General features: G+C 63.2%; 2 protein-coding genes across 4 annotated transcripts in view; one reads left to right on the forward strand and one right to left on the reverse strand.

The window, feature by feature from the left end:
• COL5A1 (collagen type V alpha 1 chain) overlaps positions 1 to 8,361 on the reverse strand; it is a 136,752-nt gene extending 128,391 nt beyond the window's left edge. For 2 of the 3 annotated variants that reach the window (XM_082696219.1, XM_082696218.1), the window contains exon 1: positions 7,810 to 8,361. In XM_082696219.1, coding sequence (XP_082552345.1) covers positions 7,810 to 7,930 — 121 coding nt within the window. In that variant the 5' untranslated portion in view covers positions 7,931 to 8,361. Of the gene's footprint in view, positions 1 to 4,331; positions 4,375 to 7,809 lie in introns of those variants that run through there. The other variant, XM_082696220.1, reaches the window with a different exon arrangement.
• LOC309846771 (uncharacterized protein) overlaps positions 1 to 23,469 on the forward strand; it is a 399,750-nt gene that overhangs the window by 80,607 nt on the left and 295,674 nt on the right. The gene's annotated exons all lie outside the window — the stretch shown is intronic.

The following is a 23,469-nucleotide window of genomic DNA, read 5'->3' on the forward strand; positions in this document are numbered from 1 at the left end:
GCATTTTTAGTCTAAGAGGACCTGGAAGCTGGGGTCCCTTCCTCCTCTGCATAAAAGCAGCAGGAACGCCCCTACTATCTCCTCTGAAGGACAGCAGCGTCTCTGCAGGGCGCTGGCACCAGAGACCACCTCCTCTACCTCCTTCCCCCGGAGCAAGCTGGGGCCCCCCCAGCACTGCACACTGTCTCCAGGGAACACATAACAGTCACTTCTCCCCACAGACCCGGAACACAGGTGAGGCCCAAACAGGGCTCAGCCTTCCCGCAACCAAAGGGAGCTCCCGGGATGAGAGGGGGCCGTTCCTCGTCCCCATCTCCCTGCATGCCCCCTGCAGATCTCCGGGCTCCCGGCTCTCCTGGCACCTGCTCCAAGAACCCATCCAGGTGGGCCAGGGCACCAGGGGCCCACTGGGTGCACAGCTGCCCGGCTGTCCTCCGCAAGAAGGCCTTGACATTCAGCAAGGCGCCCTATGGCGGGACCTGACCAGCCCAGTATCAGATCAAAGAGACAGTGAGGCCAAGGCTCCCAGAACACCCACCGTGCGCAGAACACCACCTCGTTCTCCCGCACAAAGACAGGAAGGAAAGCCCCAAGCTGTCAATGTCTCCTCCCCGGGTGTGGAGAACGGCAACCTGCACCAGCATCTGCGCCGCTCCCACACCCAGTCCCACACCCGGTCCCACTCCGGGTCCCACACCCGGTCCCACTCCGGGTCCCACTCCGGGTCCCACTCCCGGTCCCACACCCGGTCCCACACCCGGTCCCACTCCCGGTCCCACTCCGGGTCCCACTCCCGGTCCCACACCCGGTCCCACACCCGGTCCCACACCCGGTCCCACTCCGGGTCCCACTCCGGGTCCCACTCCCGGTCCCACACCCGCTCCCACTCCGGGTCCCACTCCCGGTCCCACTCCGGGTCCCACTCCGGGTCCCACTCCGGGTCCCACTCCCGGTCCCACACCCGGTCCCACACCCGGTCCCACACCCGGTCCCACTCCGGGTCCCACTCCCGGTCCCACACCCGCTCCCACTCCGGGTCCCACTCCCGGTCCCACTCCAGGTCCCACTCCGGGTCCCACTCCGGGTCCCACTCCCGGTCCCACACCCGCTCCCACTCCGGGTCCCACTCCCGGTCCCACACCCCGTCCCACTCCCGGTCCACACCCACAGGAGGCCGCTTCTCGCTCGGGGGCGGGGGACCGGCCGTCTGCGAAGCCTCCACGTGCGCCTCTGCGGGGTGGGACCAGCGCACCCAGCGCAGGCTGGGGGGAGCCCAGCCGGCGTCTCACTGAAGAGGACGGGGAACCAGACGAAGGACGCAGCTGGGAAAGCGCCCTCCGTGCGCCTGGCTTCAAATCCGCCCAGGGCTGGCCTCTAGCGACCTCCCGGCCGGACAAAACAGGATGGACTCTGATTGGCCAGCGCGCCACAGGGCTGATAGGTGCCTCCCCCCTGATTGGCCAGTGCTCCCTCCCTTCTGATTGGCCAGCACATCTCGGGGCTCGAAGGTGCCTCCCCTCTGATTGGCCAGCGGCAGCCCCACCTGCAGCCCCACCTGCAGTAACTGCGCCGCACGCTGCGCTCCTCCTGGACAGTCCCCTGTGCGGTGCCAGTCTGGGTCCCCCGCTGCCCCGGAGGCTCCCAGGCGGCCGGACGCTGACCCGCTGCTCTGCGCACCCGCCGCCGGGGCCGGCACAGATCGGAGCCGCGCCGGAGGCCCCACCCGTCGGGCGCAGGGCCCAGCCTCTCCGCGGCCCCCTCGGACCCTCCACCGGGGGGAACGGCGGCCGGAGCTGCTCGCGGCCGCTCTCGGCCACCCTGCGCGGGGCGGAAGACCACCGCGGCCGCCCTGCGGGGCCGTTAAAGCGCGCGCTGTCCTGGTGTCTGTCCGCGTGCGACCGCGGCTCTCCAGAGCTCCAGCCCCGCAGCCACCGCGGCCGCCTGCGTGCGCCCACGCGGCTTGCGGCCGGCGGTGACCAGAGCTCCCTGCGGCCCGGCGGCCACGGCGCTGGCCCCGAGGACCGAGGACCAGCCGCACCGCGCGGCCGCCCAGCAGGTGCTGGAAGCCCAGGACCCTCGCGCGGGCGCTCAGAGACGTCGCAGTGCCCCCGCCGCTCTGGGCCATGGAAGTTTGGGGAAACTGGGTCAGACTGGGCTTCCGTTTCTTGGACCTGAGGCCCCGAGGAATGGCGACACTCACGGCTCACGGGGGCTACCATGGAGGCTGGGCTCTGCCAGAAAACGCAGGGTGAGTCACATCGGACTGCGATGCCTCAGACCGAGTGACCCCCATGACCCGCACCACATGGCCACACACACACCCTCACGACCACACACACCCCCTTACGGCAACACACAACCCCTCAGGGCCACACACACCCCTGCATGGCCACACACACCCCCGCACGGCCACACACACCCCCGCACAGCCACACACACCCACAGCCACACACACACCCCCGCACGGCCACACACACCCCCGCACAGCCACACACACCCACAGCCACACACACACACCCTCACGGCCACACACCCCCGCACGGCCGGCCGAGCATTCCTTCGTCCCATGAACGGCCTCCAGCCACCTGGGACAGCGCCAGCACCGAGCAGCATCTGAGCCGGCAAAGCCCCCACCTGCGCGCCCCCCAGCGTGAACATGTCCAGGGCACCTGCCGTCACTCGTGGTCCCGACACGGAGGCGGAAGACCAGAGTCCCGCGGAGGGGGGATGTGGGCAGGTCCGTTCCCATCTCTGGACTCAACTCCTCCTTGCAGAGTGGGGGTGGCCCGCGGAGGAAGGGGAGCTTCCTCCGCCCCTTGGCCTCAGCACCACGGATGTCCCAGCAAGCAGTCTAATAAGTGGCACATTTCCTGTGTCACCACTTCTTCTGTTTCCCCCATGTGAGAGGCGCTAGTGTGACCGTCCACGGGAGAGAGAGGGGCCCGGTCACGCAGCCAGCCGGCAAGCAGGACCTCACAGCCACTGCCTGGGGCGGCCTTGGGATCTGGGAAGGGCGCACACTGGTAACTGGGCTCGCTCCATGCTACGCACCGAACCCCCACAAAGAGCCCTGCAGGACTTAGGACTGTCACCCTCCACTTAAAAGTAGGGAAACTGAGGCACGGGGGTGCTAAACGCACAGTTGGTAGGAGTGGAGCTGGGGTGTGGCCGGCCTGAGCATCACCCACACGGGGTTCCCCATGCTGTGCCCCCTGCCCTGCAGGTCTGCCCGCAAGAAGAGACAAAGCCGGTTCCGCCTTCAGGATCTCAGGATCCCCGGAGCCAAGCCAGGCCAGAGATCTTAAGAGGGACATTTGGCAGAGTGCAGACACCGGAGTGCCTTCTGCGGGGACCCACGTTCGCGGGGAGAGGAACCGCAGCATCTCATCACTGCCCTCCTGTGAGGAGAAGCCTCTCATCAAAGGATGGGGCCCGGCACGACCTTGCAGGACCCCCACCTCGCGGCTCCCCAGCGGGCTCGGCAGCCACGGTTCATCTCTGAGTCTCCCATCTGGCGGGGCTGGGGGGGCACCCATGATAGGGAGGTCAGTGTCACCTTGCCCCCGGCTGCCCAAACACAGAAGGTCCTTGGGAGACCACGAGACAGAGGCACACGCAGAGACAGGACACACAGACACGTGGACCCACACAAATCAGCATGTCACGCATGAGCACATGCCCGACACATACATCCAGAAACACGCACATGTGCCCAAGGGGCTTGTCAAGCGTGTCCCAGGCGACTCGTGCAAATGACCCAGGAGGCGACGTGGAGCTGATGAGGGGCACAGACTGACCCAGCCTGGGGGGGGGGGGGGGGGACAGGAGCCTCTGGGAATGGGGCCTCCTTGGACAGCCACACCTCCCTCTGCCGGGCTACTTCTGGGATGGGGGGCGGGGGTCACAGCCTGCTCGCTTGCTCAGTTCCTCGTGCAGAAATGCGACCCAAACAGCAGCCATGGCGTGCCCTCCCTTACGCGGGGCTCATGCTGGCGTGCCCTCCCTTACGCGGGGGCGCGGGGCTCACGATGGCGTACCCTCCCTTACGCGGGGCTCACGCGACAGCGGGCGGTCCTCATAGCCACCTCTCAAAGCAACTCGGCCCATTTTCCAGAAAGGAAAGATGAGGCAGAGTGACTGGCCCAGACCAGCCACCCCGAGCAGGTCTCAGAGGCGAAACCCCGCAACTGTCCATGCCGCCCCTGGGGTTCAGCTATCAGATACCCCCTCCCACACCTAACTGCCTGTCCCCCAGCACAAGAACCCAAAGTCACAGCCAGAAGCCGCCCCCTCACCGCAGACAAGGCCGTCAGTTTGTCTGCAGAACTCACCCAACCACTCCAGGCACCGGCCTCGCATGCAGGCGCAGACAGGGTTAAGGAAGCTCCCAGGTCTCCGTCCATGCCCCCCACCCCGCAGAGACCCCCTCTTTCTCACTGCAGCCTCTTCTGAAGCACAGCCCTCCCAGGACAAGCGGAGCTGGGGGCGCCTTGCCAACCGAGTTAATGAGGGGCTTTCCAGCCAAGGGAAGCAGCCCCAGAGAACACGAACACCAGAGCGGAGTTTGGAATGTCCTGCCGAGAAGGGGTGGGGGGGGGGGGGACAAGAGTAAAGCCAGAGGTGGGGGAGGGCACCTGCTAAGGAAGGGGAAGAAGAGGGCGGGAAAGGCCAAGTTTGGCATCACCTCCTCCAGGAAGCTTCCCCAGATCTCCCCAGTGGGGCCAGCCCTCCCAGACATGTAAGGGGACACGTGACACTTGGCACAAAAATGAAGAGTGGAACAAAGCCCTGTGCCCCAGCCCAGAAGACTTAAGAGCTCCAGCAGTGAGGAGCTCGGCCCCCTTCACCTCTGTCCTCCCATAGCCCTCCGGGTCGGGTCGGCTGCGGGGAGGGCCCTCCGGGTCCAGCCAGGTCTTGAGGATGAGTGAAGGGCCAGTTAAAGGGAAGGAACGGAGAGTGGAGACTGCAGCCCATCTGGTCCCTCTGGAAGGCATTCCAGTGGGAAAGAAAGGAGGGGGAGGGGGAGGGAGGAAGATAGGGAGGAAGGAGGGGAGGGAGCGGGGAGCAAAAGCAACACGGCCCTCACCCTGGGGCCACAGGGGGCAGGACCTCCCCACACTGCTCGGGACACTAGGCCTCCCCCAGGGAGAGCTGATAAATGGAGGTGAAGAGGTGTCCCCACCGTCCCCCCCCAAGTCTGAAGCACTGAGGCGTGGCCATGTCAGAAGCACTGGCCAGACCCACCCGGAATCTGGGGTCCCTCATCCTGCAGGCCTGTGTGAGGGTCCAGTGAGATGACACGGCCAGGCAGGGGTCAGCACATCCATGACCAAGGTGACCAGGGCCCAGGGTCTCCAGGGGCAGGGACCCTGCTTTGCTCCAGTGCGGGCTCAGCCAGCATGCCTCAGGGGTGTTGGTGACTCATCCCTGACTCTCGGGGCTCACCGCTAGTCTGGCCTCTGCTGTCCTGTTATTAAGTGGGGGGCAGGGGGCAGTGGGCATCTGCTCCCCGCCCCCCTCGGCTCCACCCAAGCCGTGTCTGAGATCCAGGGAGGAGGCAGGCCCAGAGGGCCAGAAGGCAGGGGCGGGGCAGGCAGGCATCAGCTGTGCTGGGCTAAGGGCGTGGCGGCGGTGGCCATCCAGAAATATCTGAAGGGTGGGGTAACGGGGCAGGCTCTGGCCAGTACCCCAGAAAGGGCCCTGGAGCAACATCACAGGAGAAGGCCCTCTGGGCTCCGGCCCCAGGAAGACACTCCTGCCTGCGGCCCTGCCGGGTGGTCACTGTGCTGGGCTGGGCAGTGACCGCAGCCGCAGCCCCTCCTGTCACTGAAATCTGGACCCCGATGAGGGGAAGGAGGACCCCGGAGCTCCTCCCACTGCCTGTTCTCTTCTGGGGAGGCGGGCGAGGGGGAAGGATGGAAAAGGGTGTCTCTCCAGCCAACTTGATTGAGTCAGAGGGAATTTAACCATTTCGCATCTGTCAAGCCCCGCAAAACTTGGACAACCCTGCCCACAAAATTACTGCAAGAAGCCGTCACGTGACCAGAGCCGCCCAATGCTGGGCTGAGGAGATGACCTCAATTTCCAAATATTGGGGTCATGTTTCATTTCACATACTCTCCCTCGCGCCTTACAACGTTAACCGGCCCCAAATGCAATCTTACTTTTCCTTCCTTCACACACTTGGCCAAGGAGAAGGTAGGAAAAAAGAGCCATGTTCAGGGAAAACTCGGAAAACATCTGGCGAGTCCCAAAATGGAGAGAACAGGCTCCCGCCTCAAGCATCTGGGGTGCCCTGGCCACCCACAAAGGACCCCCGCGCTGCCCTGCCCCGGACTTCAAAACCCATCCCACCCTGGGAAGTGGGGGCAGGTCAGGAACCTGCTCAGAAAAGTGACTTCACATGCTTTCAAAGTGCCGTTCTAACCAAAGCCAACGGTGCAAGTTCTCGGCCCCTCTGCCATGCCTCTGCTTCCAAGGGGCCGCCCTCGCCCTTGGGGAGCAGGACACCGTTAACACCCAGGGCCCCCGACCACATCCCCCAGTACGCTGCAGGCCACTGTCCTGGAGACCACGACTGTCCTCCATCTTCAGCTGATCCCCAGAGTCAGCCCGGGATCTTGGGCACGTTACTGGCATCCCGGATTTAAGACAGCAGGTCCCCAGAGCTAGGCTCGGCACCCCGTGTCTCCCCCAGCCCCATGTTGGCGGGACACACTGACTCCTGCTCATAGCCTTTGGCCCACCACTCAACATGCCAGGAAAAAGGGAGAGAGTATCTTAATTGGCCAGCGGAACAAGGAAAGTGATTCTTCCCACATGGTTTCAAATTACAAAGCAGAGAGAAGGGGGCAACAGCAGAGCCCTCCCTCCCGCCAGCTGGGCCAGCTGAGCCCACTGCCCCACCCCTGTGCCCCTCACTTTTCCTGACCTGGCACCAGCAGCCCCCAGCCTTGTCTCCCCGCCTATTAATGGGTACTGGGGCGGGGGGGGGGGGGTTTCTGGGGCTGCTGATGTCTGAGGCTGTGTGAAGACCCATTGCACAGGTGATCACCAAGGTGATGCTTAGAATCCACTGTCCCATCGGGAGGCTGAGTGGGAGGGACTGGGGAGCTGTAGGACTCCCCATGGGAGAGGGCTCCCTCCACGTGAGACCTCTGGCAGGAGGAGTGCCCCATCTGGGCACCATCTGAGCCACTCTTCCTGACCTTCCCCATCACACACACAGAAAAAGACCAACCTGCCTCCCAGGGGTCAGGAGGTTTGAGGGGTGGGATTAGGAGCAGGGCTGGTCTACCAGGCTCCTGGCTCCCCGGCAGAGGGGCACTTAGTGGCCAGGATGGCAAGACTCAGAGAAGAGCACAGACGGGCCTAGCGTGTGCCTGGGCGAGAAGGGCAGGGCTTGGGGGCTCAAGCCTCTGGGATCCCCCCACCAGCGACCAGTGTCCCCTCGCCCGGCAGCCCGGCCTGAATGGACGGGCTGTGACTCTAGGGGGCGACCCTTCCCCGTTTCCAGGAGAGGAAGTTGGGCAGCCGCGCGAGTGTGCGGGAGAAGCTAAGTTTCGGGACAAAGTTTGCCGGCCTCGTGGACAGCCCCTCTGGCTGCTCGGACGCGGGGTCCTGCCCCGGCGCGCGCGACAGCCCCCTCGGCCGGCCCTTGGGCGCGCGGGGCACCGCGCTGGCGCGTCTCCGTCCTCCGCGCTCACAGCCGGCCTTCGGGGGGGCGGCCCGTGCCGTCCCGAGCCCGGGGACAGCGCCAGGGAGGCCGGCGGGGCCGCGATGACAGCCGCCCCCGCGCGCGGCCCTTACCTGCGCGGCTCGGAGGCGGCGCCCACAGCAGCAGCAGCAGCAGCAGCGACGGCGGCGGGGACAGCAGCGGGGCGCCCGGGCGCGGCGGGCTGCGCGCTTTCCAGCGGGTGTGGACGTCCATGCCGGCGGGGCGCGGGTCGGGGCGCGCGGGGACACGCGGGGGCGCGGGGCACGGCCCGGGCGGGAGCGGACTCGGCGGGGACCGCGCGCTTCAGGAAGTCATGGGGAGCCGGCGCCTGCGTTCTCTGGGTGGCGGCGGCTTCGGGCCGGGGCCGGCTGGCGCGCTCGCCCGCGGGCGGGGGTCGACCTTGGCCCCGGGGCGGCCGGGACCCCACTCGGCTCGCAGCCCGCGCCTCCTCGCCTCCTCCGACTCCTCCTCGCCGCCTCCTCGCCGCCGCCGCCCCGCGACCCGCTCCCCTGGACGCTCCGCTCGAGCGAGGTCGTGCGCCAGCCGCGGGGACCGGGAGTGCCGACCTCGCCTTGGGCGCCGTGCGCTTTTCCCCCCTTCGCCTCCCTCCCGCGCGCCGGGAAGGCACCGCCGAGCCTGTCGATCCCCCGCGCCCGCAGCAAATCAGAGCGCGAGGCCGCGCTCGGCCGGGCCGGCCCCCGCCTCCCACTGGGCGCCGCGGGCGCGGGGGTGGGGCCAGCGGGCGAGTCGCGGCGAGGAAGGGGCTGGCCCGGGGCCGGCGCGGGCGCGGGGCGGGGGCGGCGCCGTCGGCCCGCGAGTGCGCGCGGACGCGCCCCGCGGCCCCCCACCCCCTGGGCCCCCGACCCCTCCCGCCCGGGTGCCCGCACCTGGCCCACCCCCAGGAGCTACTCTGGCGGGACCCCGGGTTTGATCACTTTGGGTTAAAGAAGAAAAAAAGTTGCAGCGCGGCCCAACTTTTTCTTTTACGTGGAGGAGTTCGGAGCTCGTCCTCTGGGCGGAGACTGAACGTCTAATCCTGCCAGATCGGGGCGCCCAAGACTGTGACCATCTCGTCTACCCGCCGGGAGGACCCGCCCTGCACCTTCCCCCTCCCTGCAGACTGGGCGCGGGAGCCCAAGTAGGGTCTGACTTCCCAAGGGTCCCGGAAGGAGCTTGGAGGTTGCGCATCTGGGGTCTTAATCAGGGGCAGTTGGCAGACACCCCCCACCCCCCTCCTCACTTCTGCCTCGTCCCTGGTGACCCCTCTGCCACAAGAGGCAACCAGAGAAGATGCCCCTTGGGGAGGTGACAGCAGGCAAAGGAGTAGGGGCCAGGACCTGCTGCCCTGGGGACCGCTGCGGGGCACCTCCCCTCACTTCTTTAGGCCTCGGGGAGGTGTCCCTGGAGCAGTGGGCTGACCCTTCCATCCGCACCCCAGGCCCAGAAAGCCTCCCTTCTGAGAGAGCTGCCGAGCTGGTTCTTAGAAAGAGAAGGGGTGAAGGCGAATCAAAAGTTTTGTCGCCCCTGAGGCGTCCACCCCACCCCCGTCAGCCCACAGTTTTCCCGCCTGCGTGCTGGGACGGGGCAGGGGCCTGTCTCCCGGTCTCCAGCTACATCTCCAGACCGGTGGGGCACTCCCCCAAATACCCTTAGTCCCCACCATTCTAGAAATACGGGGGAAAGTTCACTGGGCTGGGACGGCCACATGTTGCTTCTTGAGGTGGGTGGTGGGTGGCGGCTGCCAGCTTCCTGGCTGGTTCCCCTATACCCCGTGTGCCCTCCCACGTGCCGACAGAGCATGGAGAGGGGCGCGAGACACGCTAAGTAAAGCAGACTGTTCTTTCCAGTTTTTATCATTCTTTGGGGTTTTTTTGTGTTTTGGGGTTTTTTGCAACCTGTGTAAATCATACACATGATTAAGGGAAGAGTGTGTGTGTGAGCTGTGTGCACGCATGTGTTTATGTATGAGGGAGGTGTGTGTGTGTGTGTGTGTGTTGGTAACGCTAGAGCTGGTCCTTTTATGCAACTTAATGAGACCTTCCACCTAACACTTCCGAGCCCCGGGGCCCCAGCCCTGGCTGGGTCCTAGCATGCCCCCCACCCATGGGAAGGCCAGCCTCCCTCCTTGAGCTGGGGTGCTGACATAGGTCAGTGGCCTGGCTACCGGGAAACACTACAGACTTGGGGGTTCCAGCGTTTACCCCAAGGACACAGGGCAGTCCCTCCTGGACACTCAGTGGGCCCGTCAGGCGCCCACCCAGCCTCCCTCTCTGCAGGGACAAGAAGGTTGGCAGCTCACGGCCCTGAGCAGACGAGTCAGATGCATCCTGTCCCATCTCTGGAGATCAAGGAGCACGAGGTCTTGGCCGAGCTGACGAAGGGGGCTTCCTCTCCATCCAAGCCTGGAGGTGGGTCGGGAGGTCTTGGCAGAGCTGACAAAGGGGGCTTCCTCTCCATCCAAGCCTGGAGGTGGGTCGGGAGGTCTTGGCCGAGCTGACGAAGGGGGCTTCCTCTCTATCCAAGCCTGGAGGTGGGTCGGGAGCAAGTTTCCATCCCACCAGGGAGTCAAAGAAAAAGCCCCAAACTGGGCGGCCCGACCCACCGTCCTGGGGCTGTAGGAGAACTTGACTGTCTGGATCACAGCTTGAACGCCGGTGGGCACGGTGAGACAGCCAGCCACCCTCCAGGGGACGCAGCAGGGTCAGGGACTCACCCCAAATGCCAGCTCATCTGTGCTGGAGCCAGATTTCTCACACCAATTGCCCTTCGGGCCTGAGACACGTGGATCCCCTCACCCAGATTCACACAACAGTGACGTTTTGTGACCCCAAGCCCAGCAACCCCCCAGCCCCCACCCCGGTCCTCCCGCGACTGATGAAAATGAAGAGCCGGTGGAAACTGCATTTAGCTCTTGGCTCTGGAGAGTCTGTGGTGAGGAGACACCAGGGTCCTTTCAGCATGGCCTGGGGGTGCCCAGTCTGTCACCCACCTGTGCCGGGAGCGGCCCCCCGGCTGCACGCGTCCTCCCTGTGTCTTCTGTAGTTAATGCTTCTGCTCCCGCCCATCCTGGCGCCTGTGCTTCTAGTCAAGGGAGGGACTCGCCACCATCCAGGGCTCTGTGCACCCCAGCCACTGTCACAATGTTTCCCACGGTGCCCGGGGGACAGCGGGGCAGTCCAGGTATGCCCTGAGCTTTGCAGCAGGGATCTAAGCACCTGGCTCATCCTCCCGCTGCCGGGAGCCCTTCTCACGCTTGAGCGGGTGGAGGTGTGGCTCTCCCTGCCAGCACTGTGCATTGTCTCCCGCCCCCCACCCTGGGGCGGTTTCAGCCCCCCCCCCACCCTATCCCCCCGCCTCCCATCTGAAGGGGCCACTCAGCGTCTCAGAGTCATTGCCTGGCTGGGGAATGGCCGGCCCACTCCCAGGGGAACCTCCAAGGCAGCTGGTTCCTTCTCTCCTTCCCCTCTGTAGGCAGGAGCTTCGGGGCCCTCGGATATGGGCGAGGAACCCAAGTATCTGCTTGCCCTCCAAGAGATCGGTGTTTGCTGGGGCACCGAGGCGGGCCCAGGGCGTCTGGGGGGTGCCCAGGGTGAGTGGCTGGGGCTGCACCCACAACCACCCACATTGGGGGTAGCCTTGGGGGGAGTTCCCCACGGCTGCCCAAGGAGGATGCTGCACACCTGTACCCCACACCTGCAGGGTGTCCTGGGCTGGGGCCCCAGTGGCAGCCATAAGTGAGTTCTCCCCAGAATTGTGCAGCCGGGGCACTCCGCACACCGGGCCACGCTCAGGGGCTCCCTCCACACAGGGGGCTGGTGCCATTACTCCTAGGGTAACCTCTGAACAATCACTGGCCAAGGTCCCCACTTTAAAGACCAAGGACACAGCATGTCCTTCGTCACGCCGTTGTCACCACATTCCTCATTCCACGAGGACTCAGTGGAGGAGGGAGAGAGCTGGGTGGACCCAGCAGCAGGCCCGCGCCAGGCTCTCCCCCGGCCACCAGTCGGCGGGGCCGGGGCATAAGCAGGGGCAGCCAGTGTCTGACGGTCCTGGGGCAGGAAGTCCCGGATGGAGGTGTCGAGGGTTCTTGCAGGCCTCCCCGGGAGTGCACAGGCCTTCCCCACTCGCTGTCCCCGTGCTCCGTCCTTGCCTGTCCGTGTCAAACTCTCCCCAGAAGGACAGCCAGTCGTACTGGATGAGGTCACCCGAAAATGAAGACAACTTTTTTTAACCTTTATCACCCCTTTAGAGGACCTGTCACCAGAGCCACCTCGGAGGCGCTGGGGCCAGAGCTTCAGCACAGGAATGGAGGAGCACGGCTCGGCACACACGACCGTGGCAGTCCCCGTCTGTGGGCCTTCTGGAGAAATCCAGGGCGCTGTGTTTCCAGGACAATAGGGGCATTCTGACGCCCATGGAGGTCCGGGTGGGACCACGTCCAGCAGGAGGGACCTCCGATGGCATCTCACCCCGGCTGCTGGTCCGGCCCTGCCCCTAGTCTCGCCCGTTCGGCCCACGGGGTGGAGCGTCTAGTACGTGACGCTGGGTGGGGAGGGGGCAGCGCTCAGGCTGAGACACGGCCGCCTGCTGTGAAGGCTCCTGAGTCCTCGGAGCCTCCTTTCTCCCTCCCTACCCTCCGCGGGACCCAGGCCCCCGGCCTGCTTCAGGAGCCCCAGATCGAGAGCCTCAGGGTGTGTGGAGGAACATGTCGCCATCTGCGTGACCGTCCACGGGCGAGCAGGGGCACCCAGGCGTCGTGGGCGCGAGCCGGCCCCGGAAGGCCACGCGGCCACGCTCACACCCTCCAGCTCCAGCAGGTCAGTGGACAAGCAGGTTGGCGTCCCCGGCCCGGCTCAGCTCACCGTCCGATGTGCTGCGTGAACCAGACCGCGCGGCCGGCTGTGCGGGAAGAGCCGGCGCAAGGACTCGGGCGCTCGAGTTCGGGTCCTCATTCCCTCTCAGACCCCACAGGTCTCCTCAGCTGGCTTCCCCACGGCGCTCTCCTCCAACACGGCGAAACTCCCACAGCTCTGAGAAGGGAAGGCCTCTCCCCACGCCCATCACCCCTCCGACCCGGAGCCCTGCCGTGTCTGGGAGCCCTGTGCTCCCAGAGCTCACACCCAGGACCCAGGCGCCAGGACCACCACGCGCGACCGGAGCACACCAGTCCCGGTCACGGGCCACCGTCATTCAGACCAAAGACGCAAAACCTGCGGGAAGGAGGCCGGAGCTTTCATCAGAGCTTCGGGGACCGGCCGAGCCCGGGAGGCAGACTCCGCAGCCAGGGGGCCGCCCCATCCCCATCCCTGGGGAGCCCCGGAACAGGGCCAGCCACGCCGCGGCGGTGAACCCGCTGGGGCCGGCCCCTCGCGGGGCTTCGTTTCCGTGTCCTGCTGGCGACGGCCTGGTGTGACTGAACCCCGACGTTCCCATCAGGGGCCAAGTAAACTTCGCCGAATAACAGAAATTCCAGGAACAACAGCCTGTGATGGGCGCGCGATAAGACTCCAGACACAGAGAGAGAATTTGCAAGCGCGCAGACCGCGGGATGGAGAGACGTGTCTTCCAGGAGTGACTGCCTGGGCCTTCTACCCCCCCGGAGAACGTTCTATAGAGAAAAGCTGGGTTTGCAGCCCAGGAAAAAATGTTCTTGGGAGCATCTCTTCAGTTAACTCTTGTGAAAAAGTATCTGCACAGGTGGAGAGAGCTGCCCGGTGGTCAGCGGGCCATTCCCCAGATGCAAATAGCATTTCTAGATGCCTGTGGTCACAGAGGCCACCTTCCCGGCCCATGACCTCACTTTGGAGATAGGTGTCCGTGAAGCCCGGAGCAGAGGGCTTTCTGGGCGTGCGGGGCTGACTCGGACCTCGGCCCCTCATGTCTTTAAACAAGGTTCCAGGGCGCCTGGGTGGTTCAGTTCTTTGAGCATCTGCCTTTGGCTTGGGTCATGATTCCAGGGTCCTGGGATCAAATCCTGCCTCAGGCTCCCTGCTCAACAGGGAACCTGCTTCTCCTTCTGCCTCTCCCACTGGCTTGTGTTTTCTGTCTCGCCACTCTCTCTCTCTCATAAGCAGAATCTTTAAACAAAACAAAACAAGGTCCCATGTCCAGGGGCCCCCATCAACCCACCATAGCCCTAGAGCTATCCGGTTGTCCCCACTGGTGAGCCCTAGAAGACACGGGAGCCAGCCATGGTGTGGGACAAGGGGTCAGTGGCACCTGCTGTGCGGCCCTGTGCCCATGCCGAAAATCTCTTGTACTTCCCATGTCCTGAGAGCAGGGGACGTCCCCAGCAGCGGGCTTGAGCTGGCAAGAGGACAAGGGAGCCCGGTGGAGCCCTGCATGCGACGGCACATTGCCCGGGCGTGCCAAACACCGCCTGAGATTGTTGTTTTTTCCAGTAGGGCCTAGTTTTATTTGTTTTCATTTTTAGTATTAAATCAATGTTTTTAATGGAAATAGCTCCCGCATTAAATTTTCTTCCATAAGAGGAAGTAAAAGGGAATATAGAAATTTGAATGAGCCTCCCAAACTGGACCCAACCCAGAAATCAAGCTCCTTTGCTCCCCATAACCTCTGAGCCGAGCCCGTGAGCCAGGCCTGTGCAAGGATGTGCGTCGCGTCATGTGCGGGTCAGAATTCAAGCTCAGAGCACTTCTGGACACGTGTGTCCGGCGCCGTCGGGTCAGTCAGTGGCGGAGCCAAGGTCCTGTTCCAGGCCGGTCCTCCCCAGGATGCACGCTTTGCCCATGGCGCCTTCCTGCAAAAACAGCACAGATCGGATCCGGCCTGCCCCCGGGAAGGCAGGGGAGGGGTGCAGAACTAACGGGGAATCCCACGTCCATCTGGCCATGTGAGGCTGACAGTGGCTCCCAAAGACAGTTTCAAGTCCTAATCCCCAGAACCTACAATGTGACCTTATTTGGGAAAAGGGTCTACACAGATGTGCTTGAGTGAAGGGCCCTGAGATAAGGAAATCATCTTGGTTTGGCCAGTGGGGCCCTAAATGGGGCCCTAAATGCCACAGAAGTGTCCTCAGAAGAGGAAGACGGGGGGGGGGGGGATTCAAAACAGACAAACAAAAGTCAAGATGACAGGACGGCTCAGGCAGAGACTGCAGAGACTCTGCCACGAGTCCCAAGCATGGGACATCTGGGGCCAGCAGAAGCTGTGGAGACCAGGAAGGACCCTCCACTGTAGCCTCGGCCAGGAACACAGGCCTGCGGACCCCTTGATCTTGGGCTGGGGGCCCCAGAACGGGAAGAACTCGACCCTGTGTGGTCATTTGATATGGGAGTCGTGGCCCACCAGTATACTAGCCTCCCGGGACCGCTGGGCCAGGTGGGCAGGCTCAGAGCATGGGGCACCTGGACGGGGTCTGGGGAAGTGGGGTACCAGCTGTCACGTGTGGCTTGTGTCCAGGCCCTTTCCCTGAAATGGGCCAGTGATTCCATGTCCTCCCCATTGGCCAAGGGAGGGCAGCTGTCCCCCGACTTGGCCAATGGGGTGGATATGGGAGAAGGCACGGGGCCTGCGCCACTCTAAATGTGCCGTGTCTGGGAGGAGGGGAGGGTGGGCTCAGGGAGGCACGGGGTGGCCCTACGTCCGAAGACAAGCATCCTGTCCGAGCCGCATGGTGGGGAGGCACTGGGAGAAAGGGGGAGGCCGTGTGACCACGGAGGCAGAGGCTGGAAGATGCCACCACAGCCCAGGGACACCGCCGGGACTCCCAGGAGCGGGGAGGGGCCCGAGGGGCTGGACAGCAAAGAGAACGGATCTCTAGGGCCTGCGACGCTCTGCTGTGGCCACCGTGGGACACAGACACCCTGGGCAGGGAGGTCCCCCACAACGTCAAAGCTTGAACATCCGAGAGACCAGCTGAATGCTCCCCAAGCTGGGGCTGACACAGGGTCCACCCTTGCAAGTGGCTGGCATCGTGAGCCCAACAGCCACCGGTGGTGCCGGAGCTCCGAGAAGGCTGGTTCTGCAGCCCCAGCTTGCCGCGACTGTGCCCTGGCCTACACGTCCCACCTCTGCGCTAAGGAAAGTCCGGACTCTGCGCCAAGGAAAACGAAACAGAGTGTGTGAGCCACTAATGAGACCCCAGGCCTGGCCTCTCCGGCTGCTGCCCCAGGGGGCACGTTCATCCACCAGGGAACCCGCCAAAGCCGCTGCCTTCTTCGGAATTTCCCCTCTGAAGCCCGAGGGTCCACGCCAGTTCGGAACCTGGGATCCAGCTCCTTGCGGGAGAACGAAAGCATTGGGGCCATGGGTAAACACTGGCGTCGATTCGGGCCCCTTTATTTTTGTCAACAAGGAGATTTGTTTTCATGGGAACCAGGACACCCCCCGGTTGCAGACTTGTCCCCTCCCTCGGTCTCCACTACGGCCCCCCTCCCCCGCCCCACCAGGCAGGACAGCTGTGAACCTTGTGGAGGGGTGGAGGGAGGCTGGGGAGGGCACCTCGGGCCTCTGCCCTAGCCCCAGCTCCTCTGCCCAAGAGTTCTCTGCGGTGGGCACTGCCCGTCACCACGGCCCCTGGCTGCCCTGCCCCGGGGGACACAGGCTGACCCACTTCCCCAGCTGGGGAGAGAGAAGCCCAGGAACACAAGTGCTTCCTGCGAGCCCCATGGACACCCCAGCCAGGACATTTCACCTCTCTCTGCCTCATCCCTAAAACTGGACCGTCCAAGGACCGTCGTGAGGATCTCGTGAAATAAAAGGCACCCTTGCGGTGGGTCCCACATCTGCTAATGTCAAGCAGGCTTTGGCCGAGTGCAGGGTCAAACAGGAAGGACCCCGGTGGCATGTCTGTTTCTGAACTGGCCAGCTGGCCGGCAGGGGCACCTCAGACACCAGGGAGGCTTATAACCTCAAAGCGTCCACCATCCAGTGGACGGCCCCTCTCTTTTACTTCTACAGACCCTGGAGTTACTTCTACTTGACCCTGACTGTCTATCCCGAGGTCCATTACCTGCCACATACGTAAGGAGAGGCTCCACACTGGGCTGGTGCTGGCGTGTCCAGACTCGCAGCTGACCGTAAAATGCACTTCTGATAATGTGGGAGTCTTTACACCACGGAAATTGGCAGACGGTACAGATCTGGGTCTTTCTCCTTAAAGGCTTGGGCCATCACCCTTTGCCAGTGCCCCTAAGCGGGCACTTGACCTTGGTCTACTTCCTGGAGGCCCAGGAGGTGGCCGCCATCTTTCCCCAGAAGCTTTCAGGGACCTCTCCAGCCCTCAGGGGAGGAAGGGAGGCAGCCTCTTCCCCTTATCCATTTTAAAAGCCCAGATTTCCTGTGGGAAGGCCATCTGCTTTCCTAAGAAGCTGTCTTTTCTAAACAGCTGTCTTCAGATATTTAAAGGGCCATCCCCTGGAAAAGAAGTTCTTCCATGTGCGCCCAAGGGGCATAGAAGCAACCCTGGGTGGATATTTAGGGGAAACGCTTTCCTTTCATTCCACGTGTATGTCAGAGCCGCAGATCCTTCCAGGGGATCTTCTGGTCGGAGAGCCTCTCAAAACTCAGCCTAGTTCCAGAGATCCGTTCGCTGGGCACGGATCCCTCCCGTGCTCTCCTGCCAGGCGTGCCCACCCCGTCCTGCATGGCCACCAGCGTGCGGCGGGAAGTCAATGCACGTTGACCAATAGGCCCCTAATTTGCATCAAACTGCGGAACCACAAAGCTGGGCTCCGTCCAAGTCCATCAGTTGAGGTCCTCAGCAAACAGCCTTGGAGGTGGTTTCCGTGTTACTGTCCTTGACTGAGGTACCAGGCACCATAAGGCTTGCTGGCGCCTATCCCTGTGGGGTCTGGGGCTGTGTTTGCAAACTATGAGGTTCCATTCAGACCAGCCACTGGACAGCCTAGATACAAAGCATGTTGTTTTGTCTTGTCTACTTTTCCAAACAACAGTAGATTTTAAACTGGGTTGATGGTCTTCGGAGGGGACAGTGATGCCTTTGTCTGCAGATCAATCTTCAGTTAATGTCACGGAAAACAAAAGTGACAGGTATCAGCCAAGGCATGTAAAGGTCTCCGTTTGCTGGCTGTTTACAAGGAATACGATGCTTTCAACACATCTTGCCTTGTGTCCTTCTCCAGAAGCTCAGAGGAGGAGCAAAGACGACGTGTGGAGGCCCCTCTCGGTGCCGTGCACCCCTGAGCCCGGGGCTCCCAGCCGCTGGGCGGGACTGTGTTCTCATGGAGAATGAACGGCTGCCTCCCAGACACCCAAGTCAGGGCACACTGCCCAGGAACTGAAGGTCTGTGGAGGTACTTGAGACACGAAATCCCGTTTTATTCTTGCAACAAGCCTAGAATGTGGCAGCTGACACCTCTGCCTCATGAACGAAACCCAAGGCTTAGGGAAGGGAAGAAGCGTGTGGTCTGGGATCTGCACCAGCCTCCCCGGCTCCACAGCCGTCTGCCCGTCTCCATTGCTCCCCAAGCCCTTGCCACTTGGGGCACCTGAACTACTTGTCTCTGTGTCGAGGCCCCTTTTAGGCTTGAGCCAGGGTCAGGGGAACAGGGACAGGCTTCCGTTCCAATGCGCACAGAGTTGTGGGTTTGAGTGGCTGCCGGGTCTCTTCGAGAAAGCATCAGCCTCGGGCGCAGAAGGGCCTGTGGGGTCAGCTCATTGCCTAATTCCAGTGGCTGACCTACTTTTCCTCGTCCTCTTGGGGTTGAGGCTGCCTGCTCCAGAGAGACTCTGCCCTGTCTGCTGTACCCTCCAGGCGGCATGAGTCAACCGGCAGGAAGGTCCTTGTCACTCTGGGCACTGAGCAGCTGGGCCTGGATGCCTCCCCCCGTTCTGGAGGCACTGGGACAGCTCCCATTCCCTGCTGGGACAGACTCTTCCCAAAGGCCAGAGTGTGGGGGAGTCACAGGCCGTGTCGCCCCCTCTGGCCCACGGGCAGGCCCAGCTGGGGCCATAGAGGGCATAGAAGGTGCCATGCAGGTCTTGAGGCCGGTGAACCCGGGCCCGTGAGAGCCTTGTCCAGATGTAAACAGGAGGAATTGGAGTCCAGCTGAGCAGAATGCCAGAAAGCAGGCTTGGGTGGTGTCGGCCTTCCTGAGACTGCGTAGCTACTGCTGGAGCATTTCTGAAGTATTCTAGAGGCTTCTGGAAAGCTGACAGTTCCTTTGCACAGAGACATGAAGGGAGATAGAGCAGACGGCTGGCTAAAATTTTGGTCCCATTTTTTTAATAGGGTTTGGCTTTGTTTTTTACCACCACTGCCCCCCCCGCCCTGCCAGTTCTGAGAAAAGAATCTCTGAGAGGCGTCTGGATGCCCAAAAGTGAACCAGTGCTGCAGCCCCCACCCCGCCCCCACCGCGGCCAGGCATGACATTAGGGCCACAGGCGATGCGCGGCTGCTGACACGTCCGTTTAAAATGCAGTAAAACCAAAGAAAGTCTCAAGTCCGGCCCTCGGTCGCACGAGTCCCACGTCAAGTGCCCGATGGCCGCGGGCGGCTGGTGGCCACCGGGGGTGCAGCACAGACACGGGAGCTTCCCACCCGTGCACGGAGTTCTACTGGACTTTGGACAGTGTAGGTCCGGAACCCCAACGGGCCGCGAGCCGGGCCTTAAAACGCAGAGCCCTTGTTCCACCCCGGAGGTCCCGCTCAGCGGGGCCCAGATCCCAAAGCCGGGGATTCGAGTGTTTAAGAAGCTGTGGGTGAATCTGACGAGGGATACAATGAGCAACAGACACCCGCGGCCTCGGCGCGGCACCCCTGTCCAGGGAACTCTGGCTCCAAGATCTCCCTTACAGATGCTCATCATCAACTGATGAGGGCTGGCCCCAAAGGCTCGGCCGTCTTCCACACGCACCTCTGTGGCTTCGTCTGCGGGGTGAGGGGCTCCAGCCTCCCGGATGGCCGTGGCGCACTCCGGGCTCGCAGCAACGCAGACGTAGTCATTTCCATGTTAAAACCGGTGGCTCCGAAACACGGTAATTGCCATGGAGCTCAGCGTGAGCCCTACTGAAAAATAGCCTCAACCCTCCAGAATGTTTTAATGGAAATGACTTTCAAACACAGAGAACTGGCAAGGAAGCCAAAATCCAGTTTCTTGAAAATGACTCATGCGGTCTGGCCTGCATCAGGCCGTTGGTCCCTGCACAACTGATGCTTATTTCTGTCCATTCACAGTTTGTCGAGTCTGCTCGCGATTCGTTTGAGTTCTGGAAAATTCATCAGCGCGACCCAGAGCAGGGCTCTGAATGTCCGCGGCTGGCCCTGCCCGCAGGGCAGCCCTGGGCTTCCTCCTGCAGCTGGCCGGCCACAGCCAAGGAAGCGTCCTCGGTCACCGGAGCCCGCGGTGGTCCCCGTCTGCAGCCAGCCTCTCTCCCCCGACCACATGCCCAGGACGCTGTCAGGTGGCTCCGGGCTCCCACTCAGCTATCGGAGGGCTGCGGGACAGCAGCCTGGGCTGGGTCCGGGGCTGGGCACCGCGGCTGCAAAGTGGCACAGAGCGTAGGCCCTGCCACTGAGGGGCTCAGTCCGCAGATCACTGCTGGGCGCCCCAAGAAGTTCCATCTGAGAAGCTGGAGACGTGGTGAGTGTCGGCAGGAGGCTGAAGTAGATCTCGAAGGAGAAAGGGGGGCAGGGGGGCAGCAGGAAAGGAGGAGGGAAGGAGAGAGATGGAGGGGGGAGGGGAAGGAGGGGGGAGGGGAGGGGGGCAGGGATGCGGGGGGCGGGGGGGAAGACGCTTGCCCAGGAAGAAAGGCCTCGCTGAACGGACGCCAGGCCAGGGGCACAGAAGGCCCCTGAGAAGGAGGAGTGAGGAGGCCATCAGGGCGGTGTGTGGGCATCAGTGTTTTGAGGGCAGGAGGGCACAGGAAGTGATGGTGGCTGTGGGCTGTGGACCGCGAAGGGCCGCATCTGCCCTCAGCGCTAGGCCTGCTGACCTCCAGCTGCATCAAAGTGAACCGGAAGCACAAGCCAGTTTTCTTCTTCAGCCCCGCTCCCCAGGGTCGAGCACGGGGTCCAGCCCACGGGAGCCGGACAGGGACCAGACTGAGCAGAAATCCCGCGGCGGGGTCGGGGGTGCGGGTGCCGCTTGACCCTCTGCAGCCTGGGAGCTCCTGAGCCAGCGGCGCTGGCAGGGTCAGCCCCCAGCAGGGTGGGGTCCCCGTCACCCCACGCACCATTTCGGCCGCGTCCCCGGACGCAGGTCTGGCCGGACTCCTGCGCAGAGTGGAAGCAGGCTTCTCGACAGCAGGTTCTCAGCCTCCTGCGGCCCACACGGGGCCCAGATGACTCTGCCGCAGGCCGCCCTGCGCCCTGCGGGAACTGAGCATTTATCCCCAGATCCACCCACCACACGCCCGCAGCTCCCACTGGAGGCAAAGCACAGCCTCTCAGACATGGTCACATGTCCCCTGGGAGCCGGAGGCCTTCCACGGAGAGCCACTGGCATCCCCGGACTTGGGGTGAGTCCTTGGCTGCCCTCTCCGGCAGCTCACAGAACCCCCCCCCCCACGCCGTGTGCCCGCGTGTGCTCACACCACGGCGTTCTCCGGGGAGAGGGACCGGCAGAGGCTCACAGGCGCACGGACCCTACAGCTTCAGACCCGTGATCCAGAAACGCCAGGAACTTTTTCCATGAAGGGTCCCACGGTAAACAGTTTTGGCAACGCATGAAAATCTGCGCAACCACACATCTGGGCAAAGCGGAAACAGTCACAGGTCGTAACTAATGATGGGTAGGACTGTGTCCAGGCAAAACTTTATTCATGGACCTTGAAATCTGAATTTCATAGAATTTTTATGTGTCCGAAAACAGTCCTTGTCTCCTCCTCCTTTGAACTGACCAGCTGAACACGGAAAACCACCTGCAGCCCGGGGAGCACGCACCGGCGGCGCTGGCTCTGGCCCGTGGCCGTGGTTTGCTGAGCCTGCCCCCAAGCGCGGTCTTCTCCAGCGGTGCCAGCGGTCTGTCCCGTCTGACGCCACAGTGGCCTTCCTGAGACAACCACCCCAAAGCCCCACTGTGGCCTGTCCTGGGACCATGTGCCCTGATGTGGGAGGGGGCTCGCCCCGTCGGCTTCCGTCCCAGGACACCCCAGGAACTGGACACGCAGTTGTCTCCCTGGGGCAGGAGTGAGTGTCTGGAGACAAGCGAGAAGGGACGGACATTCACAGGAAAAGAGCCGCATCAGTCAGCGAGCTGCGTTAATCAGGCTTGGTGAGAAAGGTCATCAAAAACCAGTGATGGCCGGGCCACTACTTATCAGAACCGGGGCCACTCGGCCTGTCCGACGGGAGGGAAAGTCATTCGTCTGCCAGGCCCGGCTCAGCAGCTGCGTGGTCCTGCCCTCGAGCGCAACGCCGCAGCACTGGTCTGTAACACCCTCACCCCAAAAGGGTTCTACCCTCCGGGGACAGGCTGCCCTATTTATAGCTCGGCCAGGGCCCTCTCAAGATGGCAATTTCACGCCCATGCATCAATCTGCTCTTCCAAACTGGTACTTGTAGGTCCACACAGAGAGTCCCAAGAACCACAATTACTAGACTCTCCATCTGGGGCTGGGGTGGGGTCACAATTAGGATTCCAGAAAGGCTGTGGCCCAGGGCTTTGTCCGCGGGCAGGACACGTCAGCTGCGGGCAAGAGTGGAAGCCCAGAGGTCACGTGGGCCGGCAGCCCCCAAGACCAGGCCCGGGCAGCCCTGTGCCCTAGTGAGCTCCACTAGCCAGAACCCAGGAGCTCGCGGGGACCCAAGATGCCCTGAGCGAGCCCCGTGGTGCGTGGGCATGATGCAGGCCCTGCTCCCAGCAGGCCACACAGGCACACGCCACACAGCTCCCCATGCCAAAGGGGCCAGGAATCCACATCTGCCAACGGCTCACGCAGCCGGATTCCTGTCCTGGATTCAGACAAGACACAGGGCCTCCCGTGAAGGATTCGCCTGTCGGTATGAAGAGCCAAGTGGGTCCTAAAAACACTACTGCACTACTGTCTGGGGGTGTGCCCCACACTGAGCCGCCTGGGGGTGGTGGGGACGCAGGTGAGGGGCACCCAGTTCAGGCCGCGCACCCAGTGCCAGCTCAGCCTGACCGGAACTAAGGCTGGGCACCAGCCCAGCCACGTGCTGGCTAGGGACCTTGGCCCGTCACTCGGCTTCTCTGGGCCGGCTTTCTCTCGGCCCTAAAAGGGGCAATTGGACTAGGCGATCTGGGGTCCGATCCCAGCCTTCCCAGCCGACGCAGCCCACTCCGGACTCCTTCCCAAGCCCGGCCCCACGCATCAGAGAGGACCTTCCAGGGCAACCGGTGAGCTTTGCCTGCAGACAGCTGTAGTTCAAACCCTGGCTCCTGCGTGTCCCACAGGATGCGTCCTTTGTGAGCCTGTAGGTGAGGAAGACCCCAGGGCCCCACAGATGTGTGTCCAGCAGATGGGGTCCAGTCACCCGCAGAACGGGCTTAGGGCACCTCTCCAGAGCCGACTTCCTCCCTGGCCCCTCTGGTCCCAGGAAGGGTCCCATCTGGCCTGGTCTCCACAAAGCAGTGTTTCTCATAACCCGGCACGTGTCGGGGCAGTTCCTGATAAGCCGGGGAGCCCCGTGCTGACAGCCGGTCTTCCCACAGGTCCCTCCAGCCCACACCAGAGGTGTAGGCGGGAGGCAGTCCATACACTGCAGGGGACAGCTCCGGGTGACCCTGCCTCGCCCAGGGAGGGGAGCCTGGATGTTGCCGGGTCCTATCTGAGCTGACAAAGGGCACCACGAACGCTGTCAC

The sequence above is a fragment of the Mustela nivalis genome (genome assembly GCF_964662115.1).
Source record: "Mustela nivalis genome assembly, chromosome: 13".
In the NCBI taxonomy this organism is placed as follows: Eukaryota; Metazoa; Chordata; class Mammalia; order Carnivora; family Mustelidae; genus Mustela; species Mustela nivalis.